General features: G+C 29.6%; 2 protein-coding genes across 3 annotated transcripts; one reads left to right on the forward strand and one right to left on the reverse strand.

Moving 5' to 3' along the window:
* Nucleotides 1-7,427: 7,427 nt before the first annotated feature.
* Nucleotides 7,428-12,480, reverse strand: LOC114385515 (protein NRT1/ PTR FAMILY 8.1-like). 2 transcript variants are annotated; one of them, XM_028345631.1, is made up of 6 exons: nt 12,231-12,480; nt 10,779-10,853; nt 10,338-10,481; nt 10,040-10,257; nt 9,218-9,774; nt 7,428-8,501 (listed from the first exon to the last, which is right to left on the reverse strand). In XM_028345631.1, exons 3-6 carry the CDS (start codon nt 10,441-10,443, stop codon nt 7,667-7,669), a joined length of 1,716 nt encoding a protein of 571 aa, XP_028201432.1. In that variant the 5' UTR covers nt 10,444-10,481; nt 10,779-10,853; nt 12,231-12,480; the 3' UTR covers nt 7,428-7,666. The 2 variants fall into 2 exon arrangements, with proteins under 2 accessions (XP_028201432.1, XP_028201431.1); XM_028345630.1 differs by lacking the exon at nt 10,779-10,853.
* A 7,908-nt stretch (nt 12,481-20,388) lies between these two features.
* LOC114383748 (polygalacturonase-like) lies at nt 20,389-22,057 on the forward strand. The gene is made up of 4 exons (XM_028343480.1): nt 20,389-20,496; nt 20,623-20,934; nt 21,048-21,566; nt 21,788-22,057. Exons 1-4 carry the CDS (start codon nt 20,389-20,391, stop codon nt 22,007-22,009), a joined length of 1,161 nt encoding a protein of 386 aa, XP_028199281.1. The 3' UTR covers nt 22,010-22,057.

Here is a 22,057-nt window from a genome sequence, read left to right on the forward strand (position 1 = left end):
TACAATAATATAATAAAATTTGAATTTAAAACCTTATCTAAACTCTTCCACCATTTGGCCAATCCTGTTTAGTAGAATGATGCAAAACAGTAAAAAAGATACTACTGCAAAAAGCATATGATTATGAATTTAAATTGTCAATCTTTTCCTATAAGCAATAACTGTAAACATATTTTGAAAGTAATCCAAATTGTTTGCCTATTCTATGAACTTCCTGGAGTCAACCTTCCCTAAGCAAATAAGTTATTTGTTTGTATAAATCAGAACTAATTCTTTTGACAATATAGTTTTTGAGATGAAACCGTGTCACTCGATTATTCCAACAAATCGTGCAGGCAATGATTGATTCTAATTCTTGCATTGTATCGTGAGCTCTCTGACACCTTCTATTCTGACACACATATAAATAAGAAAAATATATAAAAATGTGAAATTTAATTAAATCAATTTTTATCAAAATAACACACAAATTCATGTGGCAAAGGGTTACATTCGCTTCACTATTGTCAAATAAAACTTATTAAAAACATATCTGGCTCAAAACAAGACCGTCAAAGTTTATAAAAGAAATCTTATTAAACAGTGGAATAAAATAAAGTAAAATAATATCATGAAATTGAAATAAAAACTCATGCCCCAATGTCATATCCTATCAGAGCATTGTGTCCCAATGTCTTCTAGCACGAAGTTCTTCTTTAAAGTCATCTACCTAGTCATCTGCTTTCATGAATACAAGATTCGAGATCATCACAGGATCCAAACACAAACAACACATAGGGAATGAGTTATCACATTTCTAAATAAAATACAGATAAATGAAGACATAATCAAAATAAATTATAGAAGTATTTATAACATAGTTCAACTTAATACAATCCATGTTACTTCACCACTTTATCATTTAAAATTCATTTTTCAATCATCAATCACATTACACATGAATGACACACTTGAGTCAAGACGTAACAACACTCATTAGGAGTATATAATAAGACATACCACACAATGAGTATGTCAAGTCATTCTCAGTAAGTAAAATCATAAGATGATCAGTCAGGGTCACTTTGTTTTGCAAGAATGCTTCAACCACATGGAATCAACATAGGCTTAAAAGAACACTTAAACCAAGTGTCTTTACCCCAAGACCTAGACTTCAAAGAATATGTTAGGGCCCCACCTTCCTGATTCAGGTCCAACCCCTAAAACAATTTTTGCACGCAGACACTGCTTGTGAATTATACAATACCCATGACTTTACACTTGTGTTTCAAACACGTTTAACACATTGCCCTACAATTTAACACTTTAGGTTCCTAACTAGAAATCTTACACTTTCCCTTTAACACTTTGCGCATAAACACTTTTCTCAAGGTAAACACCAGTCGGGTTATTGTATAATTCACAGCTCACAACATAATTATTGTCACATCAAGTGTTAACCACACACTTATTCACAATCAAATTTCATGTCCACAATTTTAACATATCGCAACGTCACAATCCACCATCACATGTTTACGTGTATCTCACAAATCAACACATATTCAATTTATACATTACACAATTTCAATCATAATTTCATGATCCCAATATAATAATTTATCACGCTAATCTAATAAATATTATCCAAAACACAAACAAATTATACAAAAATGTTTGTCACAACATGACAAGTAAAACCCCTCAAACAATTTCACATAATCATACAAGAAGAATTACAATACGATAAACATACCAAAATAAACCCTAATTTGATCCTTTAAGGATCTTTACACATGTTTTTTCTAACCTCAATTGCGATAAACTCATCCCTTACCTCTAAGCGGGCTCATGTGTGTAGTCCGGCAATGATAACAGCGTCTCTAGTAGTTTCCTAAGATTCTTCAAGCTTTTCCTCTGGTTGTTCTGTTAGGGTTTACAAGCGTTAGAAAGAAGGAGAAGGGATCGGAGCCTCCATTTCATTGTTTGCGTGCGATGAGAATTTATCCCTCCATAGACATTATTATGCAAACCACAATGGTGGAGATGTGCAAAATGAATTTTGAAGCTGGTGTAAAAATTTCCCGAGATCATAGTTTTACTGGGACAAGTTTGAATGTATGCAGGAAAATTAGAGCTATGTGCGAGGGACATTTCTCTCACCATAGACAATATTTCGCAAATCCCAACGATGGGGATGTGCAAAAATGAGTTCCAAACTTGATGTTCAAATTTTATGATGATCCAATAGTTAACGAGTTTGAGATTGTAGTTTTACTAGCACAAGTTCGGATGTATGCGGGAAAAAGAGAAAGTTTTGGAAGAGAGAGGAGGAAAAACAAATTTGAGAGTAAAGACAATATAGAGATGTATCGTAAATGTAAAAAATGAACTAATATGTTTATTTATAGCTACGGTACTCTCAACTTATTATTTAGGCTATTTTTTATTTTATAAACAAGAACTTTATTTTACTCCTTATAAAATGAATAAATAAAACATCCTTTTTACCTTCCTTCAAACCATTATTTTAATTAATAAAATGATTTCTCCTCATTTATTTAATTTTAAAAACCTCATTATTTTTCTCAAACTCTATTTATTTTTAAATAAAATCCTTTTTAATATATTTTACAAAAAATGAGGTGTTACATATTGTGTTTGTTCATAATTTCTTTCAATGTCAAAGAATTTATTGAAATTACAATCTAATATATATGTAATTTAATACTCATGCATCAATTGTGTTTGTTCATAATTTCTTTCAATGTCAAAGAATGTAATGAAATTACAATAATCTACTATATATGTAATCTAATACTCTTGTTTTCTAACATTATGTTGGACATAATTTTTTAATCTAAAAGTTATTTTAAAATTAGAATTCATAAGAGTTTTAAAAATAAAATAGAAATTTTTATGATTTTTATTTTTTTTAAATAAAAGAGATTATTAGAAAGATAACAAAGAGAAAATGATAGGAACTATTAAAAAGATTTAAGGGGAGAGACAAGAGAACAACACGAGATAGTGAAAACATGAAAAGAAAGAGAAAGAGAAAAAGGAAGAAGGTAATGGGGGAAAGAGAAAGGAAGAAGATAATGGGGGATAGAGTGTGGAGAGAAAGAAGAGAAACTAGATTTTTAAAAGTTATTTTTACCTAATTTTATTAAAAAAAATTTCATAAAAAAATAAGCTACTTAGTATTTAAAACCTTTTAGAACTTGTTTGATTCATTTATTCTTTTTAAAAAGAAAAAAATTGAAAATAAACGGAGCCAAATTATCTTTGTTGATGTTATGTTCTCATTTTAATTCTTCTAATACTTTATAATAATATTAAATAAAAACATTTTTGCTAACATCAGTTTTGACAATAATTTTAAACAATTAAAAGTGTACTTTATTACATATATTTATGTAGTTTTAATATAATAAATCTTCTTTCTTTATAATGTTTTTCCTTAGTTGCTTAAAACTAACTCTAAAGATTCAAGTTAACAAACTATAAATATAAATATAAATAAATAATATCTTAACACACAAAAAAATAATATTATATTCTTTTAATCACTCTTTTAATTCTCGATGTTCTCACTTGGAAATTATTTTGGTTGTGAATGTAGAGGCTATACAAATTTACTCCGAAGGTTTAGTTTTGGCACTTCATGAACGCATTGATGGAGTACGTACACATTCTTTAATTTAGTTCTTCAAAATTGGATTAACCAAATATACAAGCATTCATTGATAAATGATACAATGCACTTTTGATCTTAGGAAAATATATAATACCAAGTGTCCTAAAATAAAAAGATTTTTTTAAAAAAAGAGAGAGGGTGAGTAACATTTAATATTTTTCATGGATTCATGTACTTCTACTTATAATTTTTAATTTTTTTTTAAATTATTTGCTAACTTTTTTAACTAGTATCCTTAAAAGATTTCTTAACAATACCATTATTTTAAATATCACGTAAAATGAACTTTTTGATATAAGACTTTTTTTTTTAGGATAGAAATGTGACTTGTGAGACTATGTTTGGAATGACTATATATGTTGCAGTGTATTAAAACTTGAATGAATCTCCTTTGTCATCCCTTGAATAGCCACCATTAATAGAGAAATTATTTGACTATATGCCGTTTATTTTTCAAGCTTATAAGTTAGTTGTATCATTTTTCTAAATATGCAAAAGAAGTGTGGAAAAGTAAGGTTGGTCTACCTTTAATTTTCAAGTCTTCGATTGCAACCAATCAATCCTACATCGAATTTGTGATTTAATGTGGTGTAATCGATCGTACATCGAACTTGTAGTTTAATGTGATTAGTTTGGTTGTGATGTGATGGGAATAAAAGTCTATGCCACATTCAAATTGGTAAAATATGGATACTACAAAAAAGGAAAAAAAATTAATTGGAGATTAGTTTAACTGATGACACATGAAACTCACATGCTTTAGGCACTTTCTTTTTTATTTGCAGTGGCTTCTCATACACATCTTAGTTTCATGTTCAAGTATGTATCATATTTTTTCTTTAATCTATTATTTTATAACTTGCTTGAATTATCTATCATTTTCATTTATAAGAAAAACTTAATAGATAAACTTACATAATACTAATTAACAAAATCATGATAAATTGTATTAACTAATATAATATCATGCATCTAATAAGAGTATAATACGGGTCAATTAAATTTTATCAGTTTATTGTCATAACTCTTTTGCTAATAATTTTCTTCCGTTTTACTATAAAAAAAAAGGCTTTCATGTTAATTTATTATCCTTCTCATATGACTATTTCTAATTTAATAAACAAGTCCAATTCTAATTTAATAAACAAGTCCAATTACTTAAAGTATTTCCAGTAAGGTATTACACAACACTGCTGGCAAAATATTTACTCTTCAATCTAACATCACAAATATATATATATATATATATATATAGTTGCTCACCAAAAGAAAAAAAGATATAAACAGTCCGTTTAATTATTTTTTACAGCAATAATATTTTTTTAACAACTATAGTTACCTAGATTTTAAGAAAATCTATCATTAATTCATTATTTCTGATTTTTTTTGGTGCAGATTTTTTTGGGTGCAGGTATCATGATTTCTGATTGGTTGTATATTAACAACATATAGAATTAATTGAACTTGAAAAGAGAAAATCAACAAGTTGAATTCACCAAACTAATTTGTAAGCAGTTTTACAAAACGGGCTTCAACTAATTATTAATTTCCTGTACGTTCTAAATCATTGACCAATGATCATTTCTTTAATTAAATCATTAATTAACATAGTTTGTTTTCTAATGGCTTTAACACAAATTAAGTCAAACTCCTTTTTTTCTTGTAGATTGTTATCATTTGAATTTAAAAAAATAACAAAAATAAGAACCTGTCATGACTGCTTTTCTCTCCCAAGGAATTTAGCTACGAAAATATATCACCTCTTTCTTTTTCAAATACAACCTATTCAATCAAAAGCTCTGCGCTTCATCGTTAATACAAGGTAACATGCATTCCAACTATATGTTTTTTTTTTCTTCCTTTCATTCCCTTGTATTATAGGCTGCTGAAGATTTCGTTTTACATTTTAAAAAGGGTACAATAAACCTTGGAGTTGCAAATATATGTATTCTGATTATTCAGTTTTCCATAACTCTTTGAAGGTTCTATCAGAAAAGGTATCTCTCTAGTCTCTTCCCCTCTCCATTTATGTATCATAATATAATTGTTGTTCATGCGTATACAAGTTTTAGTTTATTTTATTTTGATACACAGAACAAAGAGGGAAAAAAAATCAACCAAATAATTATGTTTAAAAATGCAAAATGAAAAACTCAATAAGTTAGATATTGTATTTTTTAACATTTGCTTTTTTAATTCCCCAGTTTTTTGCTTTAATTGATTTCATTAACATGTTGTTTTAACATCTTTCTTAAATTTACTATGAATATATATAATTATCCCGCACATATGCCTGATAAGAAGTTTAAAAGATGCAACGAATAAAGAGATACAGTTATTATGGTACCAGAAAAAATCTAAAGGTTTCGGAATTGAGTTAATAGTTAAATATTCTTGAAATTATATATAAATGACAAAACCTAGTCTATGAATGAATTCTAAATATATGTTATATGTAGAAAATAATTAACTTTCATTAAATAAGATGACATCATAAAATAATTAAATTTCATTAAATATCGATGTATAAGTAATTTTCATTCTACCACATATAAACTAACTCATGTTATATTTAATAGCATTTGGAAAATATATATTTTAGTCAAACATTGAATAACCATAACCTAAAAAAAGAATTGAAATAACAAATAGAACAAACATGGTTGTTAATGAAGAATATCAATGGTATATAGAACATTTTTTTCTTTGTTTCGCACATTAAGCACACTAGTTTGTTAGAAATTTGAATCCAAAAGGATCACGTGATGTCTTAAATGAAACTCGTAACTATTTTTAAAAATGAACACGGATTATATAAAAATGACAAAACACAAGTAGTCTATGAAATTCTAAATATATGTTATGCATAGAAAATAATTAAATTTCATTAAATAAGATGACATGATAAAATAATTAAATTTCATTAAATATCGGTGTACAAGTATTTTTCATTCCGGGATATATAAATTAACTCATGTTATATTTAATAGCATTTGAAAAACATATATTCTAGTCAAACATTGAATAACCATAACCTAAAAAAAGAATTGAAATAACAAATAGAACAAACATGATTGTTAATGAAGAATATCAACAATATATAGAATATTTTTTTTTGTTCGGCATATGAAGCACATTAGTTTGTCAGAAATTTGGATCTAAAAGAACCACAGGATATCTTAGACGAAAATCGTAAATATTCTTAAAAATAAATACGGATTATATAAAAATGGCAAAATACTAGTGTATAATTCTAGATATATGTTATATGTAGAAAATGATTTTTTTGCTTAATTTGAACCCAACCTATATATGACTCATCGAATTAATCTAGCTTGCATATTTGTGTATGTTGACCTACTCACGTACTTGTACAAAATCCACTTAAAAGAAGTTACTTAGAAGAAGTTACAGGACATAATCTTTTGAGTCCAAAGAATATTCAGTGTTGGTAAATTTCAATTTCAAAGCACAAAATGAATAACACCCTTAATTCAATAATGGGGGCTGTGTGCCCAACATTTTTGTTGCATATACACATCCTTATTCCTTCTACATATATTTATGTGTCTTGTGGTAAGAGATAATTTATAGAGCTAGTTCAGTACCTTATTAATTTTCTTTATTTATTTCTTTTCCTTAAAGGGGGACAAAGAGTGACACAAGTAGAACAATGGAGGAAAAGAGCAAGAAAGGTTTGAAGGAATGAATGCTGAATGATGATTAGAAAGATCTGACACATTGTGAATGTAGGCACAAATAACAAGGGCTTTATACATTGATTTTGACCATAGTTGATGGTATAAAGTGTAATACAAGGTGGAAAACAAAGCATAGAGAAATAAGACTTTCTAATGTGCAACTTGCTGTACATATGTTGCGACCTTGTTGCATGCACCAGAACATAAACTTACATAACAAGACACTAAAAAAGGGCACATAGAAACTGCATAATTTGAACATCCTTTGTCCAACTTAACCCACTTTTCAGTGAAGAGTTCCAACCGAATTTTTATATGAATACAACTTTGACACCTGAAGGAACGCAACAAAATTCAGCACACTTAACACTGTCAACAGCAAGAAAAAATAATCAAGGTGACCATAGTTTAGTTTGTCAGGTAGCCATCCAGGGCCACCATTCCTAGTAGTGACCTTAGTCACAATTGTTATAAGCAAAGAACTCAAGTAGGATCCAAATGAAACAGTGAGGAGTTGGAGAGCAGAACATGTGCTTCTCATGGCATCAGGTGCTTGCTCATAGAAGAACTCCAACTGACCAATGAAAGTGAACACTTCAGCACAACCTATGATAAAATATGGTGGAATCTGCAAATAAAGTGACATGGGGACCTGCTCACGGTCATAGTAATTGTGTCTTCTAACCATTTTAAGTCTCATGCTCTCCAAGATTACTGAATACACCATAGCAAATATGGATATGAAAAGGCCAATGCCCATTCTTTGGAGCTGAGTTATGCCATTTTTGCGGCCGGTGAATTTTCTTGCTACTGGCACAATGATCCTGTCATACACTGGCACCCAAAAGATGACACTGATGGTATCAAAGACAGAAAGAGTGGCAGGTGAGATGTGTAACTTTATGTTGCCCACACGGTTGTTCATGGTGTCACCTTGCAGTATAAAGTAGCTTCCCATTTGACTATAAACAGTAGAAAATATGATGCCAGTGGCCCAAATAGGAAGCAATCTTATAATGGCTTTCAGCTCTTCCACTTGAGTCACAGTGCAAAGTCTCCATGGGTTTACCGGGTCCTTCACATTGTCTGAATCTCCTAGAACTGCTGCTTTGTCTAAGAATCTGTTACACACAAGTGACAAGAGGTAAATGTGAATAAAAACTGGATAAAGCAACAGGGCAATGTCTTTTTATTTGTGTTTTGTGCCTCAAAAAATAGGTTGTGGTCTATAGGTTAAAAGAAAAGCTAGACAATGAACGTGGTGTGGTATGATTGGTAGATGGTTATGTTATTGAAGCATGAGGGCAGAAATTCGATCCTCGGGTTTGTGTGTATGGAATTATGTTGGGAGAGATTAACCCCTTAAATGGATATTAGTACTTTAAGGAATCAGTTTTTGACTCTTGGCTAAAAGATATCCAAAAAGAAAGAAAACTAGACAAACATTTTATGATTTGCAATAGTTATAGCCCCACCAAAACATTTGGAAGACTAATGATTATAAACTTATAAAATTGTCATAATTTGATAGGATAGCAAGTTATAAGGCATGAGTGTTGGCTTAAATTACTACCTTTCTAGCTTAAAAATCTACGGTACCATCAAAATTTGCTTCTAGTTATGAACAAGAGAAATCCAAGCAATGCATTCTTTTATACACTTTTCAATTGTTATTGGATAGAATTTTACGATGGATGTTACTAAATCACTTGGATTCACTCTCTATCAGTGGAACCGACATGAGACTTAAACTTAATATTGTCAAAGGTTATGATGGTACTTGTAGTATTTTTCAATTAGAGGAGTAAACATAAAGAAATTTGTTGCTATGGTTTACCTTAATCCATTTGTGTGATCAAGCTTCCGGCTTCCTTCAATAGCTGACTCTGAATCTTCTTCTATCTCATATAAGCCAGACTTATCATTAGGAACTTGAACATCACTCTTTCTTATGGATGCCACTATGACCTGACACATGCGAGTGAGGGGGCTACCTCCTGGCTTCTGATTCCGATACAACCTCGTACCCGAGAAGAAACTCACCACAGCAATTGCCATGGCCACTGCTGGAATTCCAAATCCCCATCCCCAACTGACATTGGTTTGTACCCACACCAACACAGAAGCAGCAATAAGAGCACCAATATTTATTGACAAGTAGAACCAATTGAAAAAAGAGCTCTTGTGCTCCTTCTCAGCTTCATCAGCATCATCAAATTGATCTGCACCAAATGATGATACACAAGGCTTGATCCCACCAGTGCCAAGAGCTATAAGGTATAGAGCCACAAAGCACACTGCACTCTGTGCCTGAGTAGCATGGCAATTACCTTGATCATCACAACTAGGTTTTATGCCTGGAACTGAAGCAGACAGTGTCAAGAGTGTCATTCCCTATGCAGGAAGAGAAAAAAAAAATTGAGATATTGCTTATCAATCAGGTAGATATAATACAGATTGTGCACATGAATTGTGACCATTAATCTCTTATATTCAAGTTGGTTACTTCTCACATTTTATATAAGCCAAGTAGATAGTTTGATGTAATTATCTAATTTTCATTTGATTTCATTTTATTGATTTTCTCACCCTCTCCTCACTTGGACTCTACCATGTTTCCTAACAGTAATCAAGTAAAAATTGAAGAGACTATACTCACAATAACATAAACTATGGAAAAACAAAGGATGGTAAGATATCTTCCAAGATAGGCATCAGCCACAAATGCTCCAATCAACGGAGTGATGTAGCATGTTCCACCCCAATTTGCATTATTCTTGGAAGCAGTAGGACCAGACTGATTTAGTTTAGTATTGAAATAAGTCACAAGATTTGTGCTCATCCCATAGTAAGCCAATCTCTCACAACATTCATTTCCTGCAAGTTGGTCTAATTAGTTTCTTATCCCACAAAGAATTAATTGTTGAGAATAGAGAAACATACACAAATATAGTTACCTAAAATAAAGGGGCAGGCTCTCCAAGTTCCAGTTTCCTTTTTGTTAGCACGATTTCCACGGTAATCTACTGTTCCATCTTTTGTGTAAACATCTTCCTCAGCCATTGTAATTCAGTTCAGGGATTCACTTGCAACCAATCAAGCTAGGAATTGAAAAATAAAAGAATCAATGAAATAAAGCTTGGCCATTATTTTAAGGACAAAAACAAAACTTAGATACGGTTTCATGGTGTTGTTGGTAACATCAGAATTGAAGTTTCACCTTAATAATACACGTTGACATTTAATGAAATCCTTTATCAGGTAGATTACGAAAAGGGGAAACTCTAAATCTAATTGGAAGCAACACCTATAGTACTGTATCTAAATTTTGTCCTTGTTTTAACTCTCTCCTCTTGTGATGTATACATAGCCACTTAATTAGAACATAAAACTCTTACCTTGGGTAAAATTGGATAGTTTGTATGGTTAATTCACCACAGCTTGAGATGGAGGTGTCACCTAAAGGCAATGCACTGTGTATGGCAGATTTAAGATGAAAACTAAGAGTGAGAGAAAAAGTTTTATAGTGTTTTAGTGTGAGACTAGGATGACGTTTTGTTCAAGACATTGCCTCTGGTGCAAGTTGTATAAACCTACACAAACTAGAGGTCAAATCCAACCATTACAAAGCTGCTTCTGCTTACCTTTTCAAGTAGTTTGTTCTAGTTTAATAAATAATTTAGAATTTTATCTGTTTATCTTAATTATTGTAATAAAATATTTCCACATAGTTAAAAATCTTTTAAAAATTAAAACATTTTTTTCTTTGTCCCGCACATGGAACATATTAGTTTGTCAAAAATTTGGATCCAAAAGGATTACAGATATCTTAAACGAAAATTGTAAATATTCTTGAAAATAAACACCGATTATATAAAAATAGCAAAACACAAGTAGCCTATGAATTCTAATTATATGTTATGCATAGAAAATGATTTTTTTGCTTAATTTGAACCCAACCTATATAGTGAACCAAGGCATTGCCTCTGGTGCAAGTTGTATAAACCTACACAAACTAGAGGTCAAATCCAACCATTACAAAGCCGCTTCTACTTATCATATTTAATATATATATTATATAGTGAACCAAAGTTTGCGCCCAAAACTAAATTGCACAATAGTGCCGTAAAATAGTATTTGATCATTTGTAAATTGTAATGTGTTTATTTACGTGACGTTGGGTTTATCATTGCCGGAAAAGTGACATGTATAAATAGCTAAGGACAATAAGAAGCAAACATTTTCTGGTTTTGTAACCAATGTAAACATTCAAGTGACAACTAATGATGAAATACTTGTTTCGCGACACATCAAAATTAATTTCTCCGTGCACGATCCAATCAAAGGCCTATAGTTAGCATTAATTTAAACATATATTTAACTGCTTAAAATTAATATTACCTAACTTTATAAGCAAGTTTTAAAGGGGTAGTCTTCTGCAAGAAGTAACAACTTGAGTCAACTTGAGTTGAATAAGATTATTATAGATGAATCAGGTAGTCAAATTAATTTGGTAAAGATTAGATTGATTTGATTTAAATTATAAAGGTAAAGGTAAAGCTTTGAATTGTTATATTATTTTCAGTTTTTTTCCTCGTTCATTATTTTTTTCACTAAAATTTTGAATTTTTTTATCGCTGCAATCTAAAATTTTGACTAATACTTCTACCTTATTAGTTTTTATTCAAAATATGATACTATAGTTGCATAGTAAACATAAGACACTTGGTAATGGTTTGTTTGGACACTAGATAGGATGTAAGAATGAATGAAAATGAAACACAAGGAAGATAAATTACTTAAGTCTACAATTAATAAGAAAAGAAATTATTAATTAAAGGAATCCTTACATTGAGCACAAGATGATTGACTACATCAAAGAAGCTACCACAGCACAGCAAGATAGGTAGCAAAAATGTGATCAAATTTTGGTGTTATGACTTATGAGGGAGGAGTTGATTGGGAGATTAAGGATAAACAAGTTGCTATTTGTTTTAGGGAAGGATGGGTTTTAGTTTATGGAGTTCAAAGAAAGTGGAGTACGAAAACATGTATAGGCCTATTTGCAAGTGTATGGACAGTCTTAATTGATTAGAAAGAGATAGCATGCTACATATGGGGGACTGTATTTGGAGATATTTTCGTGTATTTGTGTGGTTGATATATACTGATTTTGGGGGATGATGGATTGGGAATGCAAGTCTGGATCAATTTTCATGACCCAATTAACGTTGGTTTTGGTGAGGAAGGAACAAATCATCAAAGAGGTTCAGAAATGGGGCGAAGCATACGTGATGGATGTGACACCTTTATTTCACATATATGTATTAATAATAAAAGAATAAAAATTTAAATATTAATTAAAAGTATTTAAAATATTTTTTTAAAATACAAGCCTTTCAAAAGGATAAAAAGTTCATATTCACCTTTCTAATATCATAATAAAACTTGTCTAAATAAATAATAAATTCACTTTGGCTCAAAACAAGGTCATCCAAAATTTCATACAATTAATATAGAACCTATACCTTAATATTACATCCTATCAGAGCATTGTGTTCCTGTGTCCTCTAGCATCAGGTTATTTATAGTCATCCACCTATTTATCTACTCCCACGAACACAAGGTTCAAGATCATCACAAGATTCAAACACAAATAGCACACTGGGAGTGAATTATCACATTCCTAACTAATGAAGAGTAACGACACAACATGTATGTATAAATATCATAAAAACAAAATAAAACTTACTTAAACATAACTTAGATCATTTCACCACTTTGTCATCCAACATCACATAATCACACAACACATTTTATTCATTTTCACAACATTCACGTACTAAAGGATCAAAATACAATGTCATCAAGTCAATCAATATTGATCAATACACAAGTGTTATGCAACATATACACTAAGACTCAATCCTATATGCAATGTGGTACCATGTTAGTAAAAAATCACGTCAGCGCCTAGGAGTACATGATAAGACAAACCACACACTAGCAAGTCAGGTCACTCTCACTAGGTAAGATCATAGGGAGAGCAGTCAGGGTCACGGTGTTTTGCGAGAATGCTCCAATCATATGGGATCAACATAGGCTTAAAGGAACACTCAAACCGGATGACCCCCAAGGCCTACACTCCAAAGAGTCTGTTAGGGCCTCTCCCTCCTGATTCAGGTCCAACCCAGAAAACATTTTAGCACACAGACACTATCTATGAACTGTACAAAACACACGATTCCTCAATTGTTCTCAAATAGTTTATCTCGTCGCCCTTAAAGGGATTTAGTATTAACTCGTCGCCCTTAAAGGGTCTTAGCATTAACTCGTCGCCCTTAAAGGGTCTTAGCATTAACTCGTCGCCCTTAAAGGGACTTATCATTAACTCGTCGCCCTTAAATGGCCTTATAGTCATGTGATTGTACAATTCATAGTTCACAACTCAATGCACACAACATCTCAATCACATACATACACAATTTATTACATACACTCGATCTCAATCACAATGATATAATCTTAATTAACACGTTATCAAACCTCATGAATCATATACACTTTACCTATGAACTATGCAATATACACAACTACTCAATTATTTTCAAAATCATTTTAACTCATCGGGTTCCCACAGTGGATCCCATTACAATACCCGTCGCCCTTAAAGGGTCTTACAATTATGTGATTACACAGTTCATAGCTCACAACTCAATACACATCTATTTCACCATTAATCAGAGGTCCAAATTATCACATACTCACAATTTGAATCACCATTTCATAATCTCAATATAATAATTTATACAAAAAGTTTATCATCACGTGGGGAGTAAAACCCCTCAAATAATTTCACACAATTATACCAAAATCAATTAATCAAAATCATAGACATAAAAAAAATAAAAACACCAAGATCACTCTATTTTATCAACCAATTTGCATCAGGACATCAATAATGTATTTATAATAATAAAGGAAAAATTATTTAATAAACATCCCAAAATAAACTTAATTTAATTTTTTAAGGATTCCTACACATGTTCATTCTAACCCCAATTGCGATAAACTCATGTCTTCCGACAGCGATAGCAGTATCTCTAGCAAGTTCCTGAGATTTCTCATTTTTTTCCTCTGATTGCTCTGATAGGGTTCCCAAACGTCAGAGAGAAGAAAGGATTGAAGTCTCTATTTTATACTGTCTTCGTGTGATTTTATTTTCTCTCTCCATAGATATTATTACGCAAATCCCAACGGTGAAGGTGTACGATATTGAATCATGAACCACATATTAAAGTTTTATGACAATCCAATGGTTAAATAATCCAAAATTGTAGTTTTAACGAGACATTTTTGGATTTTTACTAGAAAAGAAAAGGTTACGATGTGAAGTGTTTTTCTCTCATCTTCAACATGATTTTGAAATTATCAACGGTGAAATGGCTCAGAATTGAGTTTCAAACCTGGTGCTTAAATTTTACGATGATCCAACGATGAATGAGTCTGAGATCGTTGTTTTTCTAAGACAGGTTTGATGATCTTCGGGAAAAATAGAGGGTTTTGGGAGGAGAAGAGAGAAAAACAAATATGTGGAAACAATGAGGCATCGTTGGTGTGAAAAAACTGACTTAACATATCACTATTTATATCTAGGGTACCCACAACTTATTATTTACTCTATTTATTTATTTTTATTATTTTATATAAAAGAACTCTATTTTATTCCTATTAAATGAATAAATCTAATATACACACACACACACACACACACACACACACATATATATATATATATATATATATATATATATATATATATATTCAAAGCACTATTTTATTACAATTATTTTTCTTTATTTATTTAATTATAAAATCTTCACGTTCTAAAATTTTATTTATTTTTATTAATTTTTTTTTAATTTATTTATGAAAAATAGAATGTTACAATGGAGATTGTGCAGTTCTAACCCACCCATTACATGGCGATAATAATAACAACATATAACTCCAAAAATAAAATAAAAATTATTTGGAATGAAAATTCAGGTCTTACTTAAACAAAAAATAATTTTGAAGTTAAATTAATTGCAATTGATATATAAATCATTTAATTATAATGAACATGAACATCTTTGAATACATGTGTGGATTTGGTTCCTATAAAGGGAGATGACTGCAGGATAAAATGTAATAAAATTAATAATTAATAATTAGAAAAATAATTGTTAACATTATAATTAATTTTAGTTGTTAGGTTTAAATATGTTTTTGGTTCCTAATGTATATTTGACTTTTGTATTTGATTCTTGATTAATTTTTTTCTGCTCTATGATATTTGTAAAAATTTGTTTTAGATCTTTATTGTCAATTAAGTGATGCATATCTATTAAATATTTGATAATGAGATGTGTGATAAAACCGGCAATTTGTTTCAAAATCAATTAAAGTAAAAATAAATACCTCAAACATTGATAACGTGTGACCTTGAGTTTTGGGTGTGTAAAAGGGGGTGGAGACAAGTTGGGCTTTGGAGGTGGTGTAGGGGTTGCTTTTGTGTGGAGTGAGGTGGGTGCTGAATATTCAACGCAAGAAAAAAGTGCAGCAAAGTTTGTGTACGGGTTTGGGGGAAAAGATAAAAAAAATATGGGGAAAAAGATTAAAAAAAAAAACGTAAAGGTGTGAAGACTTAAAAAAAAAAAGGGACTGTACAGGAAAAAACCAAAAACCTTGATGTGTGACACGTAGTCATGTACGATTAATTCCTCATCAACGAGAGGGGAAATGGGGGTTGAATGGATCTGATCGGATCTTAAGAGATGCTAGATTTTTCTTGGGATGTTGTTCTTGATATTGTTCTTCTTTTCTTTCTTCCTCTGGGTCTTGTTCTGTATCTCAGTAAAATGAAATGAAAAAGTTTCGTACTATAAAGACTGATTATTTTTCCATAGTCACAAACTGCATAATAAAATATTTAACAGACACGTCATCACTTAATCGACAATAGAAATCTAAAATAAATCTTTTTAAATATTAAGAAACAAATCTGAAAAAAAAAATTATCAACTTAAAAATTAGGTATATATAAGAGATAAAAAAATATATTTAAGTTTAATTTTTATTATATGTCTATTTGATTTTTCACAATTTGTAACTAGATTTTTTAGCAGCACACTTTATTTTCTAAAGTGTTCTTTAAAAAAGAGAACATGATAAGTGATTGAAATATTGTGGATGAAGAGAAATGTGATAAGAAATGAAAATGAGTAACAACCTTAATATATAAAAGTATGTGGGATTCAAATAAGAATAAAGTCACAATCTTGATGTAAGAGCCTTCTAAGATTTAACTGATTGTGAGTCACAACCTTGACAAGAGCCTCACATATAGGATTCAAGTGACACTGGGACACAACCCTTGTATATAAGATCGTATTCACGATATAATTTTCACATGATATTAAGCTTTTTAACACTAAATATTTTAGAATGTTTTGACATGAATTACGTGAGGGGGGAAACATGGATTCTCTATTTTAGTTGCAAGAAATATTGTCATAACTGATAAGCATACTTTTGTCTTAATTAAGTGCTTCCTTAAAGCTAGTGATATCAAAAGCAGAGAAAGAAAATGAGGAAGTAACTAAATTCATCCATGAATGCTTTTTATATAGTTATCTTTGATTGCATTTGTTAACTTTTTCTCTTTGTAGGTGTTACATAGAGTTGGAGTGTGCATTAACACTTTAATTTTCCTATTGAGAGAGGTGCTAGAGATACTGCCCGCTAAAAATGATTTCCCTCTTGATCATGCTTTGCCTTGATGGTATGTTTTCTAAAGTTTCAGTGAATTTGAAGTATTGGAGCATTTCTTTTAGCATGATAGTTGAATTTGTTGGAAAATATTTTTATTATAATTTAAAATTTAAAGAAAAAACATTTTCTTTTCAAAATCAGTTTTTTACAATATAATATTCACCCACTATATTATAAATTTGTTAGTTCCTATTTTTTAGGAAGTATATTGAATTATTGATTGACCAAGTCTTTTATTTTTCTATCTGTTGGAAGCTTCATTGCACGTTGAAGATTTTATTTTGTCTTGTTGTTGCAAGTTGTGTTTTTTGGGATGTGCATTTGGAGTTTATTTTTTCTTTTAAATAGCTTTCTCTTGAGTGAACATAAAAAGAGAGAACGAGAGACAACATCCTAAGAACACATGGCGATACTTCTATAAAATATAAAATTTTATATAAAAATGGTTCTGAAATAAGGTCTTCTTTGGTTCAGATCCTTCATTGCACATAATTGGTACACCGGGATGAGATTCTGATAGGGTTTTTTTCCCGTAAATATATATTCTTTTTTCTATTTTTTTTTCATGTTACGCTACTTTATAATTTAGTTCCCAATATATATTATTTAGAGTTTTTTCTCTCTTTTTGTTTTTTATAATTTAAAATATTATAAAATATAAATATTATATTATATAATTTTTTTAATTAGTTTTAAAATTACTTATTTATTAAATTAAATTTTATAATTTTGTTTTTTTATTTTATTTTTTTTAAAAAAATATACAGATAAAAAAAAATAATGGATCAAATTAGAGTATAATTTTTTAGTTACTTTATATGTACTTTTGTAGTTAAGTTTATGTATTATTGATATTTTTTTGTTATGTTCGTTAATTAAAAAAATAAGAAAATTAGTTAGTAGTATTAAAATAAACTAAAAAATATAGTAAAAAAATAATTTATACATCTATAAAAATATTGAAAATAATTGACACACATAAAATTTCAAAGAGTAGTAACTGCTATATTAAAAATATCTTTAAAAATACTTATTGAAAATATCTTTAAAAATATTTATTTATCAGTTATTTTTTGCTTAAGTAATAAGAATTGATATTTTTATTATTTATGGCTTGCAAATATGAGAAGTAAAGATTAAAATATCCAAAAGATACTGATAACGGCTAAATATGAGCTATTTTTTATAATAAAAATATATTAAAAATATCTTTAAAGATATTTAATTAGCAGTTATTTTTTGTTGTCACCCGAATCAATGTGGCAAGAATATAAACGAGATCAGTGTGATCCTAATCCAAGGAGAAAAGAGGACGGTAAAGGATCGTTCGTTCCGTTTCAACTCGCATTGAACGAAGAAGAAAATGAACGGGAAAGTAGAAAAAAATGTAGAATTTACCGGTAATATGATCATAACAGAAACAATTGTCCTAACATATCTTCATCTTAAGTTTTTTGCTTAGCCAAGTGTAATAGTTTAAGTATTTTAATGATAATGCAATATAATGTTATTCTATAAATAAGTTGTTAAACAAAAAGTCTTCTCATTTTTAATTAAATCTAATGACATAAACAAACTAATTATATTTAGTAATAAAATTATATTAAAAATAATTATATTAAAAAATTCAGATTTTAAATAAAAATATTCACCTAACAAATATGTTAAGTAAATTAAATAATAAAACCAAAATAATTATATTTATAATAATATCATTTTCTTTAAAAAAATAAAAAACAAAATTATAAAATTTAATTTAATAAATTAGTAATTTTAAAATCCATTAAAAAATTATATAATATAATATTTATATTTTATAATATTTTAAATAAAAAAACAAAAAAAGAGAGAAAGTCTCAAGTAGTGTATATGGGGAATTAAATTACAAAGTAATGTAGATTGAAAAAAAGTAAGAGAGAGAAGATGTATTTACGAAAAAAAATTCGATTGTCATATCCCGAAAGAGAAACATATCAATTTAAAGTACCAATGCATTGGAGTGTGCTTCAACTCGGACTTTTCTAAACTCTCCTCTATTATACTTTTTTTTTTGTATTAAGTGATTGTTATCATAAGTATTCTTTTTGGGATTTTTTATTCTATGAAAATTTTGTTAATGCAATGGTGTTTCTACATGTGTGTGTTTGTTATTAGGTTTTCTAATTTTTTCCAGGCCTAGGAATGAAGATATAATGCAAAAAGTTGAATACTTTCAATCCATTTGAGTCTATGAAATAAAAAGATAAAACTTAAACGGACTGTTAGGATTTAGTTTGTTAATGAGATTGAGTCCACTAAAACTCAAAGTTGAGTTGATCCAAAAATATGGTTCTTGCTTTGGTCATTTGAGAATAAGTACAACAAAGTATTGAAAGTATGTCCAACAAAGTCAAATATGTCACGTTGAACACGAAACTATTAACTTTTTTTTAACTATTTTTAACTATGCTATTAATTTGATGTATAATTATTTATAGTAAAAAAAGAAAAAATTAGGAAACACTATATCTAAATACTGAGTTAAATTTTAATATATTATTAATATAAAATATTCTTACATAGATATTTAAGAAGAATTTATCTATTTACATATTATATTAACAAATAAGATGACATGATAAAATAATTAAATTTTATTAAATATCGGTGTACAAGTATTATTCATTCCAGGCATATAAATTAACTCATGTTATATTTAATAGCATTTGGAAAACATATATGTTAGTCAAACATTGAATAACCATAACCTAAAAAAAGAATTGAAATAACAAACATAGTTGTTAATGAATAATATCGATGATATAGAAAATTCAACAACCCATCTATTTCACCTGCAATTGGCATATTTAGCTCAGAGCTAAATGAAAAGTTAATAATAGATTCAAATTTAGTTGAATAATTTCTTTTAGTTTTTCTTTGTAATACATTTAGATCATAACTATGGCTTGAACAAAGTGTTGTTTTACTTGTTTGTGTGTTGTCATTAATATAACCCTCCAAGAAACATTTGTTATAACAATATTTGTAATCAATTAGGTTAGAGTTTGTTTGCTCTGTCAATGTCCTTAAAAATGTTGCAAGTACAATATAAATAGTGTTAAGCCATAACATTCTACAAATCACACATTCTTTAAAGAACTGAGATAAAGGCAAAGAGAAGAAGGGAAGATAAAAATGAGTTTCTCACATAGTATGGCCACGTTAGCTTTGTTGCTATTGCTAGCTTCATATGTCAAAGCTCAAGCTAGCCTTTTTGATATAAGAAAATATGGTGTAGTACCTAATGGAGATATAACCATGGTAAGGTCAAATCAAGTCTTAACAATTGAGAAATGCTATTTTATATGTAAATTCCATAACTGAAAGAGTTATAAGTTAAATTTTTGTCTTTATTTTCCTAATTTTTTTGTTGAGCTCATTCTTTAGGCTTTGCAAAAAGCTTGGAGGGATGCATGTGTATCAACAACTCCAAGCAAAGTTGTGATTCCTAGCAATAAATACAAATTGAGACAAATAGACTTTATGAGACCTTGCAAGGCTCCTATTGAGATCCTGGTTAATGGGATAATTAAAGCTCCCAAAAATCCATTCGACGTTAGTGGTCAAAATCAATGGGTTAGATTTGGATATATTAATTTCTTAACATTATCTGGCAATGGAACTTTTCACGGTCGAGGCAAAATGGCTTGGAAACAAAATAACTGTTCAACAAACAAGAACTGCAAGAAGCTCGCCATGGTAAATATAATCAAGTATTTACTTAATATATATTGAAATTAGTATGTACTAATGCATTTTCATTACCTTTCCTAAAATTAACTATTATGTACTTTTGGCAATATTTTCCACAGAATTTTGGCTTTGGTTTTGTCAATAATTCAGTAATTCATGACATAACTTCAAAGGATAGCAAATATTTTCATGTGAATGTTTTTGGATGCAAGAACATTTCATTTACAAACTTCAGAGTTAGTTCACCTGCATATAGTCCTAATACAGATGGAATTCACATTGGAAAATCAACTCAAGTGAAGATTACTAACTCAAAAATTGGCACCGGTGATGATTGCATATCTCTAGGTGATGGGAGCAAAGAAGTCACTATCCTAAATGTAACATGTGGACCTGAACATGGTATTAGTGTTGGAAGCTTAGGAAAATATTCAAATGAAGATTCTGTAGAAGATGTTATTGTCAAGAATTGTACACTAAAAAACACAAACAATGGTCTAAGGATCAAAACTTGGCCTGGTACTGCAATAATTTCTCTTGCGTCTGATTTGCATTTTGAAGATATCACAATGATTAATGTCAGCAACCCTATAATTATCGATCAAGAGTACTGCCCATGGAATCAATGCTCAAAACAGGTATCTAACCAAATGCCACTTCTCAATATAGGTAGCCATGAGAATGTAAGAAAAATTAATATATGTCAATCATATAATTATATGTAAATGACCTTTTACTTAAATATAATCTTGACTATTTATTTAGATTTGTTTATATAGATAGACACACATGTCACTTAGATAAAAAAGATTGATTAATTTACCTAACTTTTTTATTTATTTATGGTTTCAATGTTTAGAGTCCATCAAAAATAAAGATAAGCAAAGTCACTTTCAAAAACATTAGAGGAACTTCTGCAACTCAAGAAGGAATTACTCTTGTCTGTAGCAGTGGTATTCCGTGTGAAACCGTGGAGCTCAGTGACATAAATCTAAGATTTAATGGAACTACTCTAGTAACTGCGAAATGTGCAAATGTCAAGCCCAAAATTGGAAGGAAAGCACCCATATGTGCAACTTAGATGGAAGCAAGCTAGAGTTTTCTTTGTTTAGCCTACCATTTAATTTGA

Source organism: Glycine soja, chromosome 14 (genome assembly GCF_004193775.1).
Source record: "Glycine soja cultivar W05 chromosome 14, ASM419377v2, whole genome shotgun sequence".
Taxonomy (NCBI): Eukaryota; Viridiplantae; Streptophyta; class Magnoliopsida; order Fabales; family Fabaceae; genus Glycine; species Glycine soja.